This window comes from Ipomoea triloba, chromosome 5 (genome assembly GCF_003576645.1).
Source record: "Ipomoea triloba cultivar NCNSP0323 chromosome 5, ASM357664v1".
Taxonomy (NCBI): Eukaryota; Viridiplantae; Streptophyta; class Magnoliopsida; order Solanales; family Convolvulaceae; genus Ipomoea; species Ipomoea triloba.
Genome location: NC_044920.1, coordinates 14,162,460 through 14,182,743, shown reverse-complemented (window position 1 = coordinate 14,182,743; position 20,284 = coordinate 14,162,460). Strand labels below are relative to the sequence as shown.

Sequence of the window (20,284 nt, the reverse complement as noted above, 5' to 3'; positions counted from 1 at the left end):
ATTGCAACTTGTTACCAAAATGATGCATCCATCGCAGATTACCACAATCAGTTGAGTGCCCTTTGGGATGAATTAAATCTGTTAGATCCTCCTCCTAAATGTTCATGCGCTGCTCGACATACTTACATTGCGCAAATTGAACGTCGCCGATTGATGCAATTTCTCATGGGCCTTCGGGAAACTTTCGCTCAACCGCGGAGCCAATTGCTGCTCAATGAAAATCTTCCCACTGTGAAAAATGCATACAACTTACTGCTACAAGATGAATCCCAACGTGTACAAAGTAGCAATGGTGGACATTCTACAGAGCATTCTGCTCTTCAAACTACAAATACACAACACCCACAATTTGTTGCTGTTGCCAACCTATCATCTGCAAGTAATGTCCATACATCTTCTTCCACTTCACATTCTAACAATAATCGATCTCGGACAAAATGCGCACACTGTGGGATCCCTGGCCACACACAAAAATTTTGTTACAAGCTGCATGGATATCCTCCTGGGCACAAATTTTACAAAAAAGGTAATACAAATAGCCAACCTATGGTGACACCATCCACTTCATCAGAAATCTCTTCCGATTCAATTCAGCATTTACTTCGACTTTTACGAGAGGTAAAGGAGCCTAAAGCAAACCTTGTTGGTAAGTCTATTGCTCTAACTTCTTTTTTTAATTTTTCAAATGAATGGGTCATTGACACAGGTGCTACTGATCACGTCTATTTTAACCCATCTATTTTTAATAAATTATCTATGCCTAATAATATGGTGACTAATAACTGTTCCAAATGGTGCTACGGTTCCTGTTCATGGTATTGGTAATGCTCGTCTATCTTCGAATGTCATTTTACTTGATGTTTTATACCGAAATTTAAATTTAACTTATTATCTGTACAAAAATTGGCTAATGATTCCAATTGTACCGTTATTTTCTTTCCTAATTATTGTTTGTTTCAGGACCTTTCAACGAAGACGGAGATTGGTCGGGGCCATGAACGCAATGGTTTATATTTTTTTAGTTCTCCACCACACCCCGCTGCATTACTCACCATTACACCTAATACATGGCATTCTAGATTTGGTCATCCGTCACATTCTGTTTTTAAACACTTAATTTCTATATTGGGTTGTTCTGATTTTAAAGACCCTTGTGATGTTTGTCATATTTCCAAACAGACGCGTTTATCATTTCCTATTAGTCATACTTCTACTGTTGCTTGCTTTGATTTGATTCATGTTGATATTTGGGTAAATATTCTAACCCCACTCGAACTGGACATCATTATTTCTTAACTATCGTTGATGACTTTTCTAGGGCAACATGAACTTTTTTAATGAAATATAAGTCTGATGCTTTCTTATTACTTGTTCGTTTTTTAGCATATGTAAAAAATCATTTCAATACATGTGTTAAAACGTTTTGTTGTGATAATGGTTCTGAGTTTACACAGATTGAATTTCAAAACATCTTACTTCAAAATGGTATTTTACAACAACTTAGTTGTCCTGCGACACCTCAACAAAATGGGGTTGTTGAACGCAAGCATCGCCATATCCTTAATGTGGCACGTGCTCTACGCTTCCAAGCTGGCCTACCCCTTAAATTTTGGGGTGATTGTATTTTAACCGCTACTTACATTATTAACCGTACCCCTACTCCCAACTTACAACATAAAACCCCTTTTGAAATTCTTTTTGGTTGTTCCCCTGATTTTACTTCCTTACGTACTTTTGGTTGTTTGTGTTATGCCTCTACAATAAGATATCATCCTAATAAGTTCAATCCTAGGGCCAAGCGTTGCATTTTTCTTGGCTACCCTCAAGGTCAAAAAGCTTACAGGTTATATGATCTCGACTCTCAGAAAATTTTGGTAAGCCGTGATGTTGTCTTCTATGAAACTATTTTTCCTTTTAAGAATGATTCTACTTCATCTGATCAATCAACACTCCCTCCTATATTGCCGTTACCCATACCATCCATTGGAACCCACAATACCCCAACTACCACACCTCTCCCTGAAAATCCCATTCAACCTATTGAAGCACACGGTACTCCAACTACTCCACCTATACCCAATACTCCTGACCCCACTCTACACATACCTGCCCCTCTAGAAAATCCTCCACCTGATGTTAATCTCCCAATACTTAGCCCACCCATCCCCACACAAGCACAACCTATCTTACAACGATCTCAAAGGCAACGAAAGCCTCCTAGTTACCTCTGATTATCAATGCAACATGACCACATCCACAAAATATCCCATCTCTAACTTTCTCAACTTTAAACCATACACCTACAACCACATATCCTTCATAAACAACATTTCTAAAGAAACTGAACCCTCTTCCTTTTCTACTGCACGAAAAGACCCTAAATGGCAAAAAGCCATGGACGAGGAAATTCGTGCTTTAGAAAACAATCACACTTGGTCTTTAACAACTCTACCGCCTGGTAAGTCTGCCATTGGTTGTCGATGGGTCTACCGTATTAAATATAACCCTGATGGTTCTGTAGAGCGATACAAGGCTCGCCTAGTCGCCAAAGGATACTCTCAACTTGAAGGCTTGGACTTTATTGATGTCTTTGCCCTTGTCACTAAGCTTGTCACAGTCCGTACAGTTCTAAGCATCGCAGTTGCAAAAGGATGGGCTACCCATCAACTTGATGTATCTAATGTTTTTCTTCATGGCACTCTTCATGAAGAAGTCTATATGCAGTTACCTCCCGGCTTTGCGCGAAAGGGGGAGAATCGTGTTTGTCATCTCCACAAGTCTCTTTATGGGCTTAAACAGGTATCTCGATCCTGGTTCACCACTTTCTCCACATCCCTCACCAATGCCGGTTTCACACAATCAAAAGCAGATTATTCCATGTTCACTTATAGACGAGGTAATTTTCTAACCATATTACTTGTTTATGTTGATGATATTGTGATTACAGGGAATGATCCGACTATCATTACAATCCTCAAGCGTTGCCTTGCACATCAATTCCAACTCAAAGACTTGGGTCCATTAAAATACTTTCTTGGAATAGAAGTTGCACGATCCTCTGTTAGAATCTTCCTAAATCAACGGAAATATACTCTTGAGATTCTCTCCGATACTGGGTTATCAGCTTGCAAACCTGCCCCAACTCCCATAGAGGTTAACCACCAACTCACTCCTAATACCGGTGAACTTCTCACTGACCCATCCATATATAGAAGATTGATCGGTCGCCTGCTCTACCTTACGGTCACTCGACCAGATATCACTTAAGCAGTGAATCTTCTTTCTCAATTCATGTTAGCACCACGTGACATACATTGGCAAGCTGCTCTTCGAGTTGTGCGCTATCTCAAAATGTCTCCTGCTCGTGGTATCCTATTATCCACCAAAAACTCCTTGAAGTTACATGCATATTGTGATGCTGATTGGGCCTCTTGTCCAATCACACGACGCTCAACTACATGATATTGCACTTTCTTAGGAACAAGTCCGCTATCCTGGAGAACAAAGAAACAAACTACAATTTCTCGATCCTCTGCTGAAGCTGAATATCGTGCCATGGCAACTGCAGCAAGTGAAATTACATGGCTCCAACTACTCTTATCTGAACTAGAACACATCTACATTGTGACAATCAAGCATCTCTCCACATTGCCAACAATCCCGTCTTCCATGAACGAACCAAGCATATAGAAATTGATTGTCATTTTTGTTCGAGAAAAGATTACTTCTGGTACACTACGCATCACTTTTGTTCCATCTAATCAACAACTGGCCGACATCTTCACAAAGGGCCTCCTCCCTCAAACATTTAACACCATCACTTCCAAGCTCATGTACCACCCTTAAGCTTGAGGGGGAGTGAAGAAGAATAATATCCATATTAATTTTATTCTACAGTTTTTGTATATATACATATATATTCATAATTATATTATTTCCATATTCTTAGGATTATAGTTTAGGTAAATTCCTATATGATTAGTTCTCTTACCTTCTTCATCTTTCTTTACCGTTAGTATAGTTGTGTATATATATACACATTGTATTCTTCTCCAATATACAATATAGAAATGCAATATATTTTTTCCTTCTCTATCTCTGCAAGAATGCTTCCTTACAGTTTACTTCCTCTTCTCCTCCTTTCTTTTACTATTTTTTAAAATAGTTGACTTCTCTAGGATCTAGATATGAGGATTTTGTCCCCTTTTATTTATTGTTCTTTGTTTTCGTTTTTCATTTTTTTTTGTTTTTCTATTTGTTAATATATATGGAATAATTAAAAGTAGTAATTGTTAATTTTATAAGTCCATAAAATTTGTGTGAAACCGTGAGAGAGGTCGGGTCAAGAATAAAATACAATACTTATCCTTTAAAATGTAATTATGTAATACTAATAAGGATAAAGTATTTGTTATTTATAAGAGAAAGTGTAATCTTTTTGAAAAATATAGGGATAAGCGTCAAATAAGCCCTCCAACTATATACCAAAAGTGCAATTAGACTCAAAGTAAAAAAAACTTCCATGTGGGAGTGTAAACCAGGTGCCACTAGACCACAAGGTCTTTGGCTCACTTATTGTAATGTATTCTTCATTATTACTTAATATCATAATTAAACAATTTAGTGTACTTGTTATTTTTCAAAAGAAATAAAATTGATCAATTTCCCAAAGTCATACTTGCTTTATTTGAAGATCAGAATATCTGTACAAGTCAATCAGCTAGCTTCGCCTTCATGTGAGAGGTTATAGATGCTGACAAAATAAATTATAAATATATATTTGAAAAAGCTTTCTTTTGATACGACAATGATAATAATATTATGTTTTAGTAAAAGAACTAACAATACATAATTTCTTTATATCTATCAATTATAACAAAAGCTGACAGCAAATACAATACCTTAAAAACATTTTTATAATTAAAAATCATACCCCAATTAAAATATTGTTTTTAGTGAGGCTTAATTTTTATTTTTAATCTCTTTATATGCGTTTACTAACTGGTATTTTTAATATTTTTTAAACAAATGCGTTTAGGGCAGCAGTTGCATGTTTCACACAGTCTTGATGACCTTCTATTTTTATTTTTTATTTTTTAAAAACTTAAGTGATCCAATTTGACCAAACTAATCCGAAGCCTATAGGATCCCGCTCATAGAATCACTGCGGAGGTAAATTACGACCCCATTGATCAGATTATAGTCTTACAAGGAATCTCATCCAAACCTTCTAACATAATTAGACTTTTTTTTCATACATGCTTCCAGTAAAATTCGAACCTCGCATTGTTGTTTCTAGTCATGATTTTTTAAGTCAAGTGACGAACCAACTAAGCTAAGTTCTTGGGAGCTTGATCAGCTCTGTTGTATTAAGGGGTAAATGGATAAATTATGAAACAAGAGGGACTCATTTGTTGCCGACTAAAAATTGGGGGAGTTGAAAGAAATTTGTTCTTTTATTTAAACACCATTTTCCACTGCGCTGTTGGATACAGAAAACTACCAGCATGTCACAACACAACATTGCTTTAGACCAACTTTTCGACATGGACATGGCTTTAACGTTGCTGTGGTCGCCGCCGCCGGCGGAGGAGGAGACGGTGGAAAAATCGGCGAAATCTTCTTCGGAGGTTTACTCCGGCCACCGGATTCAAGAGTCGTTGCCCACCGTCAACGCCGGAGACGGTGTTTGCACGGTTTGTATGGAGGGATTTGAATTAGGAGTGGGCGGAAAGAAACTTCCATGTGATCATATTTTCCATCAGAATTGCCTCTCAAAGTGGCTCTCTCTCCACAAATCTTGCCCTCTTTGCCGGTTCAAAGTCTCCGGCGTCTCTTCCGCCGCCGCCGGCCGGCCAGACCTAACCGCTGCTCCGGCTAAAGATTAGGTGGTCCGTTGGAGGTTCACACCTTTTGTTTCATTCATTAGAAGTTTTTATCTTTTTATTTTCAGGCCTTTTTTTTTTACTAAATCTTTCTGTAACAAACTTTTATATTATTAGTTAGACGTTTTTTTAGACGTTAATTGTATAATGACGTCACAAATTAATAGTACGATGCAATATTAAACAATCATACAAACTTGGTTGTCTATAATCATCCCAATTTTCTATTTTATTCTACCTCTTCTATCTAAACATGTTTTTTTTTTCTTTTTCTTTTTCATTTTACCACATAGTATTTTCTTTTGATTTCTCTCTCTCTATGAATTTGCAGTCTCACTCGGAACCCCATTTCCTATTTTAGACTTCAATTATACTACATTTTCAACTGCCAACATATAATTATTGCATTAAACTTTTTTTTGTTTTGACACCCACCTCGGCCCGACAGAGCATTTATAAGGATGTAAATCGACTTAATGCTCAATGGCTCACTATACAATGCCAAATGCCAGTGAGTACAAGAATTTACCTACTTTGAGGCATAATTTCCACACTGTCTCCTATTGAACCATTGAGCTAAGCTCGTGCGGACAACTATTTTTTTGAACTTAATAATTGCATGAATTCTTTATATGATAGCTCAATATTTAATTAACTTATGATTGAATTAACCAATTTATAAATAATCAACAATGATGTGAACATAAAAGATAATTTTAGAAGATGAAGAAAGTATTTTTCTTTGGTTTGCTATCACTTGCCATCATGTCATGATTCTCAGTCCAATTGTATATATCATTTGCTTCTTGTATTAATAATAAATAAATATACGCTAGCAGAGTCAGGATTAAAATTCAATGGTCTCAATATACTATAGTTAATATTACTCTCAATGATATAAAAATATAATTATAAGTTATATTTAAAAATAAATGTCTTTGAAAATGTTGTATATTTTTTTCTTTATCAATGCTTTCAAGCACATTCCTTTCAATAAAAGTAACCAAACAATCATTCATCAATTTTCTCTCATTAGATTGTCCAGTCTATTATTCACTATTTTCATTACTAAAAAACTCTTTCAACACTTGCTGTTGTCAATGATAACATAAAAGCTAATTTCACGAGTAATTAAACTAAATGATAACACTATTTTTCTGTCTCCACTAGTTTTTCAACATGAGAACCAACCTCTTGGATATTAGAAAATGTAGAGTTAGATTGCACATCAAAGATATAAGTCTCAAGTTGACTATCAAATGCCTAAATATCCACAGGTGAAAATTTAAAAGGATAAAATGGACCCCATTATATATATTTTAGTGGTTCAATTTTAAAATTTGTAAAAAAAATGTGTATATAAGTAGTAAACAACCAAAGCTGAGTGAGGTCAATTAACCTCACTAGTTAACACATAGCTCCGCCACGGTAAATATGGCATTGTTCTTATTAAATCTTTTATAATTAATATTTCGTTGAATGGGCATGCTTTACAGAAAAATTATTACAAATCTTTATATTTCGATAATTACGTCGCGTCTATACATGTAAATTATACCTTCATCGCACCACAAATTAATAAAATGATAGGAATATTATATCGGACAAAAATTTAATACAAAGTTTAGGATGGTTTGAGGGGATAATATTTGTTTAGAGAAAGACACAGTTAGTTATCCATAACAGAATTTCACTAAATATGGTTTGGTAGCCTAATCAAGTTTGCCATTTTCCTCTTCAATTCTGTTTGTGATGAGCTTGCAGTCTCAAAGTCGCTGCCTCATTTTCCTATTTTAGACTCTGCTCCCACTTGGCATGATGCGATGGGTTAAATCCTAACCCCATTTATATCTGAATTAGTTTCTGATGTGATATATTTCGTTTTCATAACTTAATTATTTCCTTCTGCACCAACTCTGCTCGCGAACAAGTGCTGTGCGGAAGTGAACCTGTTGATAAAGAATTACAGAGGCTAATAGCTTAGCATTACGGTAATGGCGCATAGCCTTGGAGCTTCCTTGGCTTTGGTTTTGCCCCATGGACGACCCACTATCATGGCAGCCAAATTGCTGCTTTTTTTTTTTTTTTTTTTTTTTTTTTTTTTTAAGATGATTATTTTGATCATTTAAAATATATAATTTTTAAAAATATTAATCTACGTATAGGTTAATTGCACAATTTTAACAAGTTTAAGAGTCTAATTGGAAGTTTAGGTTAATTGCACAATTTTAAAAAGTTTAAGGGCCTAATTGGAAGTTTTGTTTAGTTCGAGGGCCAAATTGCTTTGATATATAGTTAGATGACCTATTTGACCATTTTTTCTAATTCTTTTAAAGATATTCAAAATTTGTAATTTTTCACAATGTTACTCTACCATCAAAATTTGACCTTGTGACTTTCTATCATAAAAAGTCATAAGGTGTCAACTGAGCATAGGTGTTTGACTTATCCTTTTTCTTCATTACTCCATACTTTGGTATTCTTCTTGGATTCATTGGTTTACTTCCTCTTCTCCTCCTTTCTTTTACTATTTTTTTTTTTGAGTAATACTACATGAACTCCCACATTTTACTCCATTTTATACTCCTGACTTACATGTCACTCTTTGATTCATTCAAAATTATGTGGGCCACAGATTTTATTACTTTCTTTTTATCTTCCTCTAATAAAATCAAGACATGTGGCGGGAGTTTTACTCCCTTGGAGTACATATTTCATTTTTTTTTAAATAGTTGACCTTTCTAGAATCTAGATATGCGGATTTTGTCCCCTTTTATTTAGTGTTCTTTGTTTTCGTTTTTTTTTTTGTTTGTTTTTCTATTTGTTAATATATATGGAATAATTAAAAGTAGTAATTGTTAATTTTATAAGTGCATAGATAATTCTAATTATAATGAGTAAAAATCTGTGTGAGATAGATCAGGTCAAAATAAAATGCAATATCTATACTACAAAATGTAATACTAAAAAGGAATAAAGTATTTGATACTTATAAGAGAAAGTGTAATGTTTTTAATATATATATATATATATATATAATAATAATAATAATAATTTTATATTTTTATTTAAAAGAATTATATTTTTCTAAAAAATAGTATTTCATTTTCCCTTATAAGTAAGAAACATTTTATTCCTTATTAGTATTACATGTTTCAGTATAAGTATTAACTTTCTATCTTCATCTGACTCGTCTCACGAATCATGTCTCATAGGTCATTCATTGTAATGTATTCTTCATTAATTACTTAATATCATAATTAAACTATTTAGTGTACTTGTTATTTTTCAAAAGAAATAAAATTGATCAATTTCCCAAAGTCATATTGATCAATTTCCCAAAGTTATATTTAGTGTACCTGTTATTTTTCAAAAGAAATAAAATTGCTTTATTTGAAGAATAACTGTACAAGTCAATCATCAACTAGCTTTGCCTTCATGTGAGAGGATGCTGACAAAATAAATTATAAATATATACTCCGTATTTGAAAAAGCTTGTGGTCTAGTGGCAAAGCTGAGTTATATATGCCAAGTCAATTCTGAACCAAACATGCCGTATTTGAAATAAGTTATATATGGCAAAGACCTTGTAGTCTAGTGACACCCAATTTACATTGTGTTTTTGTGTATTTTCATTGTGGTCCATTTTCTAACACTGAGTGGTGTGCCCCATAGGAATGGTCATTCATAGGAATATTATTTCCATGACAAAATGACCAAAACAAACAATGGAATAGGTCTATTCCCAAGAATGTTATTCCATTCATGACCTATTTCATGAACCAAATATATTATATACCAATCAAAGTAATAAAATATTTTTATAATTAAAAATCATACCCCAATTTAAATATTGTTTTTAGTGAGGTTTCATTTTTGATCTTTATATGCGTTTACTAACTGGTATTTAAAAAAAATAAATAAAGAAATGAATACTACAAAAATGAAATTACTTTATACATTTGGGGAACAATAAAAAATAAATGAAATAAAACATTAATTGAGGAGATTAGAAAATAATAAAGAAAAGATTAGGAAACACAATCTAATTATTTAAAGATAACATTCAATGCACTTAGAGTTGCATGTTTCACAGAGTCTTTGTAGGCCTTTTGTTTATTTTTTTTTTTTTTAAAACATAGGTGATCCAACTTCATCGAACTAATCTTAAGTCTACAGGATGTTGTGGGCTCCAGCTAAGGAAGAAAACGGTTGGGTGATGGAAATAAAGGTCGGAGTGTGGTGGTGCAAAGTCTCGCCACTCTAAGGATGGAGATAAGAGTTAGACGCCACTTAGGAGGGAAAGTCTCAAGATAAGTCAAAATACTCCTCAAGAACTCAAGGAGAAGAAATTTCCAAAGCAATATTTTTGAATTTACTACTATCAAAATTGTCTGTCTAACACAAATAAAAGCAGGGCTATTTATACACTTTAGCTAGTCCCTACATCAGGGCATTTAAGTTCAAAAAGTGCTATTCTAATGCTAAACTAGCAAAAAGATGTAACTAGCCACAAGAATAGGATAACTAAGTCAAATAAGTTTATAAAAACTAAATTCTAATTGAATTAAGGATTTATAAGCTTAATTTGGACTTTACAAATTGAATAACATAAATACGGACCAAAATAATCTCAAACTTTTATTTGCATGAAAAAAATACTCCAAGTGTTGATTTATAAGGTATTGATAAGCACCAAGGATAGCACTTATAAGGGGTCTTTATTAGATTAAAAGCGCATCGTTTTGACATCCAATTACAACAATTGCATGCATTTCAGCTCAAATGCGATCAATTTCTTCTAACAACATTTCCAGAAAGAGTTTTGAAGTATTTCACAGGTTGGAGAGGGATTTGAAGCTGAAATAGAGCAAAAGACAAACAAGCCGAAATGCAGTAGCGCCCCACGCAGCCTCACAAGCGTGTGGTTGGGCGTGGAATTATTCCAGAGAGCCACCACGCCACTCACACGCGTGTGAGCAAGCGTGGTCGGGCCAAGGGCTATTTTGGGAAATTTGTTCCTTTTCTTTGTCACCTATATAAATCCCTTTTGCCCTAAACCTAAAGAAAAGGAGAGTTTTAGATCAGAAAATTGGTAGAATAGGATAGTTAGATCTAGAGGGTTTTCTCCCCTTTTGGGGGAAAATTCCTTCCATTCATAGTTAGAATAGATCAAGGGCAAGAAGGAAGATTGGGATTCAAGATCCAGGTTGTAAGATCCTCTTTTTCAAGAGGTGGTAACCATTCTCTTCAATTTCTAATTCGATACTTGTTTCCTTGAATTTCCTTTTCCTTTTCTTGTTTCTTAGTATGCTAGAGTAGATTAGATAGGGGATTGGTGGCCCCATGGTAGATCTATGTGGATGTTTAATATTATTATTTTGATTTGTGAATTTCTTGCTTGTTGGATGTTAAACTTGTGTGGATGATGTTCTTCAATTTCTAATTCGATACTTGTTTCTTTGAATTTACTTTTCCTTTTCTTGTTTCTTAGTATGCTAGAGTAGATTAGATAGGGGATTGGTGGCCCCATGGTAGATCTATGTGGTTGTTTAATATTATTATTTTGATTTGTGAATTTCTTGCTTGTTGGATGTTAAACATGTGTGGATGATGTTCTTTAAGCTTTGTGCCTTTTGTGGCCACATTAGGTAGCAAACCCAAAGGAAGTGAGTGTGCGCGCGATAGCGGTCACCCACGAGTCTCACTCACCCACATCTCCGCTCTTAGTCCGAAAGGACAAGACCCAAGAGGAGTGGTAGACAAAGTGCTCGATGAAATGCCTAAACCGAATGAGGATGTGGGAGTCCAAAGTGTGACGTCACTTGGTAGTGTACCATGAACTCCCTAGTCTATTCCACAACTTGTATTCACAAAACCAACCAAAGATAAACCAGATGGAAAAGCCTAAAGCCCCAATCTCCTCTTTACTTTTCTTTACTTCACACCACCTTTTACCAACCTTACTCTTTTACCAATGAATCCAACTCCTAGCCATTCCAGTAACTCTTTTCCTTCCACCTCTTAGATGCCATCATACCCATTCGATTCGCATTCGTCATCCTTGAGAGACACGACACTCGGGGAGTCTTGACTCTTCGCTTTACAACTTTACACCTTCACATTCGCACTCTCCCCATACAACCACACATCGTCAAGTATAAACCCCCACTCGATTTTATTCTTCAAATTGTGTGAATCAGACGGACCACCTTCAACTCATCTCCATCTTCATATTTTTGATTAGCTTGACTTATTCCTTTAATAAGGCCACTCATAGCTTCATGAAATATCTGCGCCTTTGCTCTCGTCATTGGACCCTCCAAGATCAAAGGACTATTTTTTTTGTCATCCTCATAGTTGTCATCAACATCTCCTCCCCCCTTAGAAAGATTCATCCACGAATCAATTTCGCTGGCAGGACAAGGAGATAAATCCGCAACATTAAAGGTAGAACTAATCCCATACCCACTTGGCAATTCTAATGTATAAGCATTGCTGTTGAGCCTAGTAAGCACACGAAACGGTCCATCGCCACGGGGTAGCAACTTAGATTTTCTTTGGGAAGGAAACCGCTCTTTCCGCATATGGACCCATACGAAATCCCTTGGATTGAAAATCACCTCCTTCCTGTCCTTGTTCACATACTTGGCCACCTGCTCATTTTTCTTAGCAATTTGTTTTCTCACTTTTTCATGCATTTTCTTTACCATGTCAGCTTTATTAGCTCCATCTAAATTGCGATACTCGTTCACCGGATATGGCATCAAATCAAGTGGAGTTAAGGGATTAAACCCATAAACCACCTCAAAAGGGAAAAGACCTGTAGTGTTGTGTGTGTGCCTGTTATAGGCAAATTCAGCAATAGGCATCAATTCTTCCCAACTTTTCAAATTCTTTTTAATTAAAACTCGAAGCAAAGTTCCTAGAGTTCTATTGACAACTTCAGTTTGCCCGTCAGTTTGCGGGTGACATGTAGTAGAAAACAACAACTTAGTACCAAGCTTACCCAAAAGATTTTTCCAGAAATAGCTCAAAAATCTTACATCCCTGTCAGAAACAATGGTTTTAGGCATCCCATGCAAACGAACAATCTCTTTGAAAAATAATGTAGCAACATTGCTAGCATCATCAGATTTATGGCAAGGAATGAAATGTGCCATCTTTGAAAACCTATCAACAACCACAATGAATCATGGCCTTTTTTGGTTCTCGGTAGCCCTAAAACAAAGTCCATGGATAAATCAACCCAAGGATGTTCAGCGACAGGCAAAGGATGATATAACCCATGCGGTTGACTTGTAGACTTAGCCCGTTTGCAAATAATACATCTATCACACATTTTATTTACATCCTTTCTCAGTTTTGGCCAAAAGAAGTGTTCATGCAAAATATCCATAGTTTTATGAATGCCATAATTGTAATACCCCGAAATATTTTCTTCAAAAAAAAAAAAAGAAAAAAAAAGAAAAAAAAAGGGAAGTTTAAATTTTATTTTATTCTAAGGCATTGGCATGCTTGAGATATGATTCATAGATATTCAGAATAATTTTTGCTAGTTAGAATAGTTGTTAATAAGCTGCGATCGTACGTACCGGTCACGAACTGTAAAAATTTTAGGAACTGGTGTTCGAACCCGTTTGTCCTAGGAAATGGATTATTAGACACCATACTATTATTCTTGAATTTCCTATTTAATTAAATTAGCCCATAGGCAGCGAAAATTTATTTTGATCGTAACATCGCTAGATTTCGCGGTGTACCGAACCTAGCCCAATTTTAAGTTTCAGTCTGGGATAAATTTTTGGTTTCAAAAATTATTTGATTTAAATTATTTTCTACCGAGAATTCATCTGTTTTAATCCCGATCAGTCTAGCTAAGATATTTTTCCAAGATCCCACCATAAGTGAGTGACACTTGTCACAATTATTTACCACATGTTAGTGTGGACTAGTCAACCAAGTGAGATCCAAATATAAAGCCATTTTTTTCCATTTTCCCCTTCATTTGGACGAAAAAACACAAGGAGAAGAGAGAGGGAGATCATCTTTTTCCTCCATTAAAGCTTCACCTTCCAAAGCCAAAGTTTCTTCTCAAGTCTCAAGCTTTTCGGTAAAAGTTTAATTTTATTCGGTAGAAAGCTTTATTTTCCTTCCTAAACCTTGAATCTAAGCTTAGTTTCTTAATATTTGATGTTATGATGTTAATTTTTCTCCTAGGGTTTTGAGTAAAAATTGGGGAAAAAGTCCAAGACTTGCTTCTACGGTGTTAGTAAGCTTTCTCGAGGTAAGGAATCCCTTAAGTAGGTTAAGGTCACTTGAAATTGGATAATTGATTGTTTGGTTGGAATATGATGAGATCTAGGTGGAAATATTGTGTACATGATTGTATGTATAGTATATATGAAATTGTTTTTTGCATAATATATGTGAATAAATTGTTGTGTTGAGGAGCTGTGGTAGTTAATATGCCTAAATATCTAGACTAGAGATGTTAGGTGTATTACATAATATATCTATGTACATATAAGTATGGTATATATATATATATATATATATATATATATAATAAGTATGGTATATATATATATATATATATATATATATATATATACGTGTGATGTATGTATATATGTAAAACCGTGTATAGGTGCATATATGTGTATAAATATGGGTATGTATGTACAATTAAAATAAAATTGTTGATAGGCGAAGACCCCTATGTTTCTGGCTACGCTCCTGATCCACCTGCTCCTCCTTCTCCGCAGTATAGCCCTCCCCCAGCTTATCCATCCACACCCTCTCGCATTCCGGTTCGCAACTTGCAGCCGACTTTTCTGGATGATGCCCAAGCTAGGCATGGGTTTTATCCCATTGAGGTGTTAGAGGGGAGTGATCCCCTAGAGTTCGTCGTCTTCTATCCTTATCCGTGGGACCCCAGTCCTTCGGATTATTGGGATGAGTGGCCTATGGTGATCACTCCTTACTACTTTCTGGACCATCTCACCTGGTTTGCGGGTGAGTGGCATCTAGTATGGGGAACATACTCCGGATCGGTGTACCACCGCTTGGAGTAGATGGTTAGTTGGGAAGGTTTTGGAAGAACCTATTTTTGTGTAAATATTTTTTGTAGCCATAGTAAACTTAGTTGGCTAGTCAGTTTGTAAGTAACTTTAATCTTGGTGTTTTGGGGCCCTAGTGGTCAACTCTGGTATATATATATTCGTAGCTGATCTAGCTAGTTTTGTTTCTTTCTGCGGAAGTGAACATATGGTTATGTCAAGTAGAAAGTGTGTGTGTGTGAAGCAGTTTTCTTCTTTAGCCTATGCATCTAGGGTGGACTCTACCGAGGTCGGTCAGGGTTCAATCTAGATGTGGCGGTAACTACTCCGAATGTACGGCATAGCCGGGCCGGGGTGTTATAATAATGGCCCATCAAACCTCCCCCATGGGCTTCTTTAATTAGAAGTTCTCGCATAGAACAACAAGGAATACACAATCTATTTTCTTTAAACAAAAAACCATCATGCACATAAAATTTCCCATGAGCTCCCTTTTGACATTCCACATATAATCCCTGAAAATCAGAATCAGTAGCATATAACTCCTTTAAATGCTCAAATCCTAAAAATCTAGCATGCATAGTTGTCAACAAAGAATATCTACGAGACAAAGCATCAGCCACCACGTTATCTTTACCATGCTTGTATTGAATAACATATGGAAAAGATTCAATGTATTCAACCCATTTAGCATGGCGCCTATTGAGTTTGCTATGACCTTTAAGATACTTCAAAGATTCATGGTCAGTATGGATTACAAACTCTTTAGGCTTTAAGTAATGTTCCCAGTGTTCCAAAGCTCTAAAAAGAGCAAAGAACTCTTTGTCATATGTTGGGTAATTAAGAGCGGCCCCGTTCAGTTTTTCACTGAAATATGCAATAGGCTTGCCACCTTGCATTAGGACAGCTCTAATTCCAACTCCCAAAGCATCACAGTCCAATTCAAAAGTTGCCTCAAAATTAGGCAAGGCAAGAACAGGTGCAGAGCTTAATTTTAATTTCAGTATTTTAAAAGCTAGCTCTTGTTTTTCACCCCATTGAAAACCAAAATTTTTTTAATCACCTCTGTTAGTGGTGTAGCAATGGTGCTAAAATCTTTCACAAATCGGCGATAAAAAATTGCTAAGCCATGAAAGCTACGCACATCACTAACTGTCATTGGTGTTGGCCATTCACTAATAGCTTGGACTTTGGCACTATCTGCTTCAATTCCATTGGCACTAATAATAAAGCCAAGAAAATGAACAGATGAGGTGCAAAACTCACATTTTTTTAAATTTGCGTATAATTTATTAGTTCTTAAAACAGAAAAAACATCATGCAAATGTTGAACATGCTTTTCGAAGCTTTTGCTGTATATTAGTATGTCATCGAAATATACCACTACACTTTTGCCAATAAAATCTTTAAGCACATGGTTCATCAAACGCATGAACGTACTAGGTGCATTAGTGAGTCCAAATGGCATAACTAGCCATTCATATAGACCTTGTTTGGTCTTGAATGCAGTTTTCCATTCATCCCCTTCACGAATTCTAATTTGATGGTACCCAGACCTCAAATCAATTTTAGAAAATATGCATGAACCATGTAGCTCGTCTAACATGTCATCTAAACGAGGAATGGGAAAGCGGTACTTTACCGTGATCTTGTTTATAGCTCGGCAGTCCACGCACATCCTCTATGACCCATCCGTTTTGGGCACTAGCAATACTGGTATAGCACTAGGACTTAAGCTCTCCCTTATTTGTCCTTTTTTCCATCAACTCATCCACTTGTTTTTGAATTTCTTTAGTTTCTTCGGGGTTGCATCTGTAAGCAGGTCTATTTGGAATAGGAGCCCCAGGTATTAAGTCTATTTGGTGCTCTATTCCTTTCATAGGAGGTAAGCCACCTGGAACCTCTTTTGGAAATACATCTTCAAAAACCTGCATCAAAGATGAAATAGCCTTGGGCAAATGCTCAAGGTTATCTAGTTGAGGCACAGACCCTTTGCAAAGCATAAGAAATATAGATTGTCCGGCATCAATAACTCTCACAATTTCTTTTCTTTTGCAGAATATGTTTGTTTTTTTCCTTCTCTCTTTCTTTTGCTCACTTTCATTCTTTTCATTTTTTTCCATTTTTTTTCTTTTTCCTCGTTTTCTTTTGTTTTTTTCTTATCATCATGAATTTGACTAGGAGTCAAAGGTACAAGAGTTACTTTCTTTCCTTCATGTACAAATGAAAATCTATTAATAAAACCTTCATGGATGGTCTTCTTATCGAATTGCCAAGGCCTCCCTAAGAGCACATGTGCAGCCTGCATGGGAACTACATCACATAAAATCTCATCGGTATACCTTCCAATGGAGAGCGAAACTAACACCTGTTTGTCAACCTTGATTTCTCCATTTTTGTTTAGCCATTGTAGAGAGTATGGCATAGGGTGCTCAATTGTATTCAATCTTAGCTTTGTAACTAGCTCAGTACTAGCTACATTAGTACAACTGCCCCCGTCAATTATAAGCTTACACACTTTGTTATGAATGTGACATCTAGTGTGAAATATGTTTTCTCTTTGCTATTCTTCACCTTTAGCTTGCAAGTTTAACAATCTTCTCACCGTCAACATATCTCCTTCAGCGGGGCTTAGAATTTCATCTTCACTTCCACTAGGAGCTCTAGATTCCTCCTCAGATTCTGGATCAGTCTCAAATTCCCCTGAATCAAGCAAAATAACATTTCTTTTGTTAGGACAATCTTTAGCTATGTGGCCTCTACCTTGGCATTTAAAACATTTGGTGTTGCTCGTACGGTTGGTAGCAACATCAACTTTGTACTTGCCCTTGTTAATAGACTTGCTCGCTTCTCCTTTGGGCTTGAAGTCCCTTTTCACTTCTTTACTTGACCTCCAGTTCTGAGCCCTTAGTTTTTTTTTCTTAAGTTTCTTTTCTACTTGGATCGCCTTTTGAACCACCTCTTCATAATCCAAGTAGTCACACATTTCAATTTCATCTTGGATGTCCCAATTCAACTCCTTGATAAACCTAGAAATAGTAGTTTCAGGATCTTCTGCAATTCCAAGCTTTGTCGTGGGCTCCAGCTAAGGAAGAAAACGGTTGGGTAATGGAAGTAAAGGTCGGAGTGTGGTGGTGCAAAGTCTCGCCACTCCAAGGATGGAGATAAGAGTTAGACGCCACTTAGGAGGGAAAGTCCCAAGATAAGTCAAAATACTCCTCAAGAACTCAAGGAGAAGAAATTGCTAAAGCAATATTCTTGAATTTACTACTATCAAAATTGTCTGTCTAACACAAATAAAAGCAGGGCTATTTATACACTTTAGCTAGTCCCTACATCAGGGCATTTAAGTTCAAAAAGTGCTATTCTAATGCTAAACTAGCAAAAAGATGTAACTAGCCACAAGAATAGGATAATTAAGTCAAATAAGTTTATAAAAACTAAATTCTAATTGAATTTAGGATTTATAAGCTTAATTTGGACTTAACAAATTGAATAACATAAATACGGACCAAAATAATCTCAAACTTTTATTTGCATGAAAAAATACTCCAAGTGTTGATTTACAAGGTATAAACCCCCACTCGATTTTATTCTTCAAATTGTGTGAATCAGACGGACCACCTTCAACTCAACTCCATCTTCATATTTTTGATTAGCTTGACTTATTCCTTTAATAAGGCCACTCATAGCTTCATGAAATATCTGCGCCTTTGCTCTCGTCATTGGACCCTCAAAGATCAAAAGACTATTTTCTTTGTCATCCTCATAGTTGTCCTCAACATAGGACCTCACTCCTGGAGTCATTGTAAAGGTAAAGCGCAAGTCGTGTCGTAATCAAACCACCGATCAGATCCTAGTTTTTATGTGCTTACAAGAGATATCCAATCCAAACCTTCTAACGTCATTAGGCCTTTTTCTCATACATACTATCAGTGGAATTCGAAATCCGCACCACCGCTTCCAATCATGACCTTCAAATTAGGTGACGAACTAATTAACTAAGCTAAGTCCTTGGGGGGGCTTGATGAGCTCTTTTTTGTCAAGGGGTAAATGGATAAATTATGAAACCAGAGGGACTCATTTGTTGCCGACTAAACATTGAGGGAGTTGAAAGAAATTTTTTCTTTTATTTTTTTTATTACAAAGGATGGGAAAATCCCGGCTGAAACTGCCTACACGGTGGTGACCACCCGACGCGCAAAGGGAACACCCATCATATCCTCATCGATAATATCAACCAATCCCGGAGGGGAAAGAAATGCTCCTTCCACTCACTAGCTTGGTGAGCGTGAATGCTGGCAAGCCAGTCCACAACACAATTTTGTCGCGCCAGATAGCTCTAAGATTAATCCTCGAGAACTTGCTCTGCCATGTTTTAATTTCATCAATGATTTCGTACATATGCCCTCTAAGCGTGTTTTGCCGTTCGATCCACTTGAGCACATCCCATGTATCGGATTGGACTTCAATATCGTGAATGCCTTTATCCCAAGCCTGTAAGACAAAATTTAAGCATATATACAGGACCTTAGGAACATATTATTTTCACATATACTTTAATTAGCGTTTAATGAGTATACCTGGCTCCATGGTTTCACTGTAGATGCTTCAAATGGAGACTTGGTTTCTCCCTCCACATCCTGAGCGTTCCCTTAGTATAGGAACTCTGATGGAGAGAGAACTTTGTTTTGCAGAAAGGTTGGGGAGAGGACCAGAGACTCTAAGTGGCTGATAAACCATCTCACAGTACCATCAACGTGAGATGGTTATCTAAGCAATTGAAACTGCTCCTTATTTTATCTAACCAATGATAAAATTATTATTATTATTAAATTTAAGTAAATATTTATGAGCCATAGAAAAATAATAATTAACAATATAATAATAATGATAATTATTCTAACATTCTCCCACTTGGCTCATAAATAATAAATTTAATAATGAACGTGAAACATAATATGCATAGTATAAGATAATTCCTTCGTTACATTGGCCAGAACATAAGTCATCATTAAGTTAGAAACTAATAAGAATCATGGCGGTAATACGTCACTAATTTAACGCAGTCCCTTCCATGTATCACAATATTAATTTCAAACTTAATAAGATTCATAATGAAATTTTCCATAATGGTCCACAATAATGTCTTTGTCAAAGACAAATCCTGTTCATATTGACATAAAACATTCATGTATATATACTTCAAACTAAACATGATACTGTTAGGAACAGTATGTAATAGGTTTTGATGATACCAACTGTAACGTATAAACCCCCAAGTCTCGAAACATAGGCAAAACAATGTAAGTTCGACAAGTAAACCAAGAGCGAAAA

At 35.8% G+C, this 20,284-nt stretch overlaps 1 protein-coding gene across 1 annotated transcript; it reads left to right on the top strand.

The window, feature by feature from the left end:
* The first annotated feature begins 5,508 nt into the window (after positions 1-5,508).
* On the top strand, positions 5,509-6,072 carry LOC116021185 (E3 ubiquitin-protein ligase SIRP1-like). Its single transcript, XM_031261799.1, has one exon. The coding sequence runs from the start codon at positions 5,547-5,549 to the stop codon at positions 5,886-5,888; it is 342 nt and encodes a 113-aa protein (XP_031117659.1). The 5' UTR covers positions 5,509-5,546; the 3' UTR covers positions 5,889-6,072.
* The last annotated feature ends 14,212 nt before the right edge of the window (positions 6,073-20,284 follow it).

Excerpts from the sequence above, each read along its gene's own strand:
- LOC116021185 (XM_031261799.1), top strand. The coding sequence starts at position 5,547 with ATGGACATGGCTTTAACGTTGCTGTGGTCGCCGCCGCCGGCGGAGGAG.